Source organism: Mus caroli, chromosome 7 (assembly GCF_900094665.2).
Source record: "Mus caroli chromosome 7, CAROLI_EIJ_v1.1, whole genome shotgun sequence".
In the NCBI taxonomy this organism is placed as follows: Eukaryota; Metazoa; Chordata; class Mammalia; order Rodentia; family Muridae; genus Mus; species Mus caroli.
Window position 1 is genome coordinate 30,327,020 of NC_034576.1, and position 5,683 is coordinate 30,332,702.

A 5,683-nucleotide genomic window follows, 5' to 3' on the forward strand; every position below is an offset into this window, starting at 1 on the left:
GTAATTCCAGTGACATTTTTTGACATTTTTCCCCCCTACCAGCCATAATGCCAGCTGCATCAACTCATTCAGCCCTCACACAGACCTAGGGAGTTGAAGCCAGCGAGATGGCTTAGCAAGTGAAGGTGCTTGCCACCACTCTGGCAGCTTGGCTTCGATCCTTAGGACCCGTGTGGTGAAATGACAGAATGGACTTCTTCAACGTGTCTTCTAACCTCAATACACACGCCATGGCATGTACACACACACACACACTCTAAAAATAAATGTAGTGACCTAAAAATATGGAGTAGCGACCATGGCCCCTCACTGGGGACATGTGCTCTGTGACTTGCCTAAGGTGGTCAGCAGTCTGTGGTGATCTAAATCCAGGTCATCCACCGTATCACATCCTCATCATTAGCAATGCACTCAGACAAGCCAATCGCATGTCTGTAATCCCAGCACTCAAGAAGCCGAGGCAAGAGGATTGACAAGAGTTAGAAACCAGACCAAGCTACTTAGCACTAAAAGCAATACCCAAGCAAACAAACAACCCTGAGACCCAGCACTGCTGGCTCCACCCCACACCTGGGTGCTAGCCCAGCCTAGGCACCCACACACCTTGACAAATTCCTCTGTCCCCTTCTGGCGGAAGGTCCACTCCGTGAAGGTCTCGGCGGTGGTCTCACTACGACGCTTACAGGAGATGCACAGGATTTTGAAGGTCATCCCATACACAGCCTCGGTATCGGAATCCACCTCCACGCAGCCCCCCCAGGCTGAGGATACTGCGGACACAGTGGACTCCGGTTAGCAAGGCGCCTGCCACCCGAGGCAACACCGGGCTTGCTGCCCCACGGAAACCATCTGTTTCCTCTCCACCCTTATTACCAACAGTGGATGCCAAACCTGTCCCTGCTTCTCACTCCCTGTGTGACCTTGACGAGTCACCCATCTCCTGAGAACCTCAGTTTTCCACCTGCCTTTCCCCTAGCCTGTTAGGTGGAAGAATCTGTCATCTTTATCCCCAGTAGTTGCTAAGTAGAATACGTACACTGGAGGCCCCGGGAAAGAGGATGTCACTGTGGTGAGTAACTCCACTGAAGTGCCCAGGTCCTCAAAAAGCCAATAGCCTTCTAAGTGGTGGCTCTAGCATTACATGTCACTCCCACCATGAAAGACGTCTGCAGAGCCAGTCGTGGGTTGAGAGATAGGAAGGTTGGGTGAGGGGGTTCACTCTAGCTCTGTTTCTTTCTTCCCCTAGATTCTGTGTCGGAATCCATCCCCTCCTGATCTTCACCATCTTGCCCTGTCCCCTCTTCAGCAGACTCACTTCCTCGCTTCAAGACCTTCACCCCAAGCTCTTTGCTTCACCACTGGGTTAGAGGCCTCTGGTCCCTCTTTCACCCTCTTACCTGCCACCTCTTGTGTCCCACCACACACTAACTGAGTAAGTCATGTCACCAACTTTAGCTCTGGGTCTTTTCCTTGTCTCCCCCACCCGCAACCTCCCGATCTCTTAGTCTTCAGGGTTTCTGGTTCACCTTCCCTTTTGCTCCAGTCTCCCCTATGTTTATTCCTCCTAAAGGTCTCTGAAGATCCCAGCAGGGCTGTATTCCACGGTTTTCCCACCACTGTATGTCTCACCATTACTATTACTGTTGTTGTTTTAAACTCCATCTGGCAGGCATTCTGTTCCTGGGACTGCCTCTCTATCTCCATCCCTTCTTGGTCTCTCCAGATCTTTCTGCTGCTCTCAAGTTTCTCTGTTCCTGGCTCCAGTTCCTAACTCTCTCCCTCCAATGTCCCTGTCTGCCCCAGTCTGTCTCTCAGTTTACCTCCACGTCCAGGGCATGCCCGGAGTCCTCACTCGGTATCCATGCCTCCCGGTTCGTTTCGGGCCCCAGTCCCAGGCGCTGCCTTCCCCCATCCCTCACGCGGCTGTGGGTGTCACATTGCAGCCTGCGGGGCTCTGCAAGCAGCTGACTCCGCGTCTCCTCGCCCCCGGCCCGGCGCCCGCGGCGGCACCTCTGTACCAAGTGTCCCCCCACACCCCCCGAAAAACCCTTGCATCTCCACGATCCTTCTGTGCCGTCCAGGGTCCCACGACCCCAACGACCTCGCACCGCGCACAACTTCCCAGGCCGGGACTTGGCGCAGCTCGGGCCACTCGGGCGGGGGGCGTCCCGAGCGCCGATGGCGCGTGTTCCCCAGCAACACTCACCCAGCGCCGCGCCCACCACGAGAGCCAGCAGCGTCCCCATGGCCGCGCAAGGCGGTGGGTGCGCAGAGCGCGGCGACAGGCGATGGGCCCCGGCGGCGACTGGCCCGGGCGCGGGCGCGGCAGCTGCTGCTGGGGGGGCGCGCCCCCCCGCTCCGGTTACCGCCGGGGGCCCAGCCCCGGGGCTCGGAGAGCAGGCATCCCCGCCGCGCGGCGGGAGGCTCGGGATGCTGCGTGCGCGCGCGCCACAGGGCGCATCCAGGCTGCGGCGACCCCTGCCTGGCTCCGGACGTTGCTCGCGCTCGGGCTCCCGGCGCTGGGGTGCGGACCGCGGGCTCCTGCGCACTGCAGCGGCGGCCGGGGAGGGAGGAGGGAGACGGAGGAGGGAGGAGGGAGCGGGAGGGGGCGGGATGAATCACCGCGGGGGGAGGGCGCGGCCGCCCAGCCTTTGCCGCAGCGGCCCGGGAGGCGCCCGGGCACCGGCCTCTCCGGTGGCTTCGCGGCTTCTGCGCACCCGTTGCATGGTCTGGGTCACTCCGACTTCGCCAGACTCTCTGGGGGTGTCGGAAACCTTTCCTCTTCCTCTTCTGAGAAAGGTCATCTCTAGACACCCAAGAGGACTTGGAGGACAGTTTGAGGGACCAATTTCCGTCTTCCTAATTATAGAGGTTAACCTTACCCAGTTCTTGGGGGAGATAAGGCTGAGACATCCCAGAGACCTACTTATGACACCTGAGATCCCTCGGACTGGAGATCTCTGAGCCAGGACCTAAGAGGGCATGGCGGAGTGAAAAGGTCAAGCTAGGTATACATAGAAACCTGTAGACCTTATCCAAGCCAAAAGGGTACCTTGGCATCCCACAGCTCTGGGGGTCGGAGGTGCGGGATTTCAAAGGGGCCATTCCCGCGATCCCCCGCTGCTACTCTGACGTCATCTTCCCAGCTCTCCTCCCACTCCATCGTCCACCGTTCCTCCACCCCCAGCACACCAGCTCATCACTGCTTCAGGGCTTTTGCCCTACTTCCATTCTGCCTGGACACCCCCCACCCCGACCCCGCCTACTATCCCCAGGTGATGGAAGGGCTGATTGTCCTGTGAAGCCCAGGGCTCCAATGTCACCTTCACAGTATTTTCTGTGCCCATTTTGAGTAATCTGCTTTTCTCCTCACTGACTACATCATCTTGGCTCTTATTTACTTTGTCAGAACAGCTGTCAGTACCTAACATTATGGGGGTTTGTTTTGGTTTTTATTATATTTTACTTACTCTGTATGTGTGAGACCATACACCAATTCCGAGGCATACATATGAAGGTCAGAGGACAACTTGGAGGGGAGTGGGTCCTGTATGTTTAACTTTGGAGACAGGATCTCACTATGTAGACCATGCTGACTTCTAACTGGAGGTCTCCTGCTTCAGTATGTACAACCACACCACATTTGTATTCTTTTATATGATTTGTCTGTTTGTTGTGTGTACCTCACCCCCTGGGTGAGGGCACTGACCTGTGTCCCAAACAGGTCCCTAGCACCTTAACTTCTGCTAGGCTCGGTAAAGGGCCACCAGGACCAAGGTGGGAGAGAGACTCTTGGCAGGGGTTAGCTGGCCCTGTCCTAGCTTCCAGTTCGGCATGAAATAAAGCCCCAGTGAAGCCCCAGTGTGAGGCAGGTCCAGGACCTAGCAGCCAGGAGCCAGGGACACCAGACACCTTTGTGGTCTGGGCTTTTGCTTTTGCGCCAGCACCTCCTAAGCCAAGCCACGAAATTCCTTGTGCAGAAAATAACCCTTTCCCAGCACCAGTGGCTCTGGTGGGGGCTGGGAGGAGGAGGTGCGGAGAGGACAGACCTTAGCAATGGACACAGGGGCACTTCCTCACAGCCCTACAAGAGGAGCCCTGCTGTGGTAGAGGCAGAACAGCCTTTTACTCTGATGAAATGATTTCTTCTTACTCCAAGGTGCTGTCCTTGTGCTCCGTTGGCAGGTATGAGGAGAGAGCTGCAGCACGGGTGGCAGCCTAATCACACAGCTGTGGTGGAGGGAGGGCAGGGTTTGCCCTTTGCTTGCTCCTGCTTCCACCCAATCCTCCCACTCCACAACTTAGCATGTGCCCTTCCAAAGGTCCTTCTACCCAGCCAGACCTCTCTCAGCCCAGGGTTTGACAGAGGACATGGTTGGGCTCTACTAGTACCACAGATGGTTGGCGGGGAGGCGCCTGGTTTGGGGAGGGATGGCATCCTGTGTATAAATCTGAACATCGGGGGCTAGAAAGATGGTTCAGTGGTTAAGAGCATTTGCTGCTCTTGCAGAGGACCACCCCACAGGGTGGTTCCCAACCACTCAGAGCTTCAGTTCTAGGGAGGATCCAGTTCTGAGGACATGGTCCACAAACACCCACGCAGGCAAAATACTCATCCATACACACAAAGAATAAATAATAAATCTAAAACAAAAAGTTAAATCTGGAGATGTCAGGGGGAGAGGAATTATGCTTCAGTGGTGGCCGTGAGGGTGTTAAGATTTTGTCACAAAGCCTGGCTTGGTGGCACACACCTTTAATCCCAGCATTAGAGAGGCAGAGGCAGGCAGTTCTCTAATTTGAAGGCCAGCTTGGGAAGTGAGTTCTAGGACAGCCAAAACTACACAGAGACCCTGTCTTGTATACCCCCCCTCGGAAAAAAAAAAGGTTTTGTCCCACAATGAAATGTACAGCTTGGTCCCCATTTGATGGTCCCTATATGAGTCTCATTTTTCCGATTCTTTTGTGGTAAATAGTTGACTTACTCTTTGCCAAGCCTTGTTAGGAGTCACATAAATGCTGAGCCTGGTGATGCAGGCCTGATATATCCCAGCTCCTCATGGGGCTGAGGTGGGAGCAGGGCAAGGTAAAGCCCTACTAGGGCTTTACTGGGTAAGTTTAAGGCCAGCAGGCAGTTTAGTGAGAACCTATCTCACAACAGAAAAGATTTAGAGACCTAATTATTAAATCTGGCTAAAGGCGGCCCACACCCTGGGGAGGTAGAAGCGGTTGATCCCTGTGCATGCAAGGCATGCCTGCTCAACATAGTGAGTTCCAGGACAGCCAGACCGTCGTAGTAGAACCTCACTCAAAATAAATAAACATAAATTTTAAAATTAAGAAATAAAACAAGATGTGGAAAGCCTGGTTGTGAGTGGTACTCAGTGGGTACAGTGTTTGCCTAGCAAAAGTGAGGGCTTTAGACTCAATCCCCAATACCCAAAGAACACATGTATCGACTCATCAAGTCTCTTTGACGGCGGGTCTCAATGTGGCTCCCCCGTGTTCATGTGCTCCCACTAAGGGGCTGCTAGGTATGCAGGCCACTGGGGTAGCTGCTTTGGGCTTGCATAAGGCACAGCTGGCCTCAGTGATAGGAACAGGACTCTAGGACCTGGTTCATGACAGCAGGGTGAGTGGGAAGCCTCCATTTGCTCCCAGGACCCCACAGGTACAAGCCATA

The 5,683-nt window shown here is 55.0% G+C and overlaps 1 protein-coding gene across 1 annotated transcript in view; it reads right to left on the reverse strand.

The window, feature by feature from the left end:
• Positions 1-2,556, reverse strand: part of Scn1b (sodium voltage-gated channel beta subunit 1) — a 9,877-nt gene extending 7,321 nt beyond the window's left edge. The window contains exons 1-2 of the mRNA XM_021166656.1: positions 2,207-2,556; positions 604-770 (exon numbers count right to left, since the gene is read on the reverse strand). Coding sequence (XP_021022315.1) covers positions 604-770; positions 2,207-2,246 — 207 coding nt within the window. The 5' untranslated portion in view covers positions 2,247-2,556. The remainder of the gene's footprint in view (positions 1-603; positions 771-2,206) is intronic.
• Between the last annotated feature and the right edge of the window lie 3,127 nt (positions 2,557-5,683).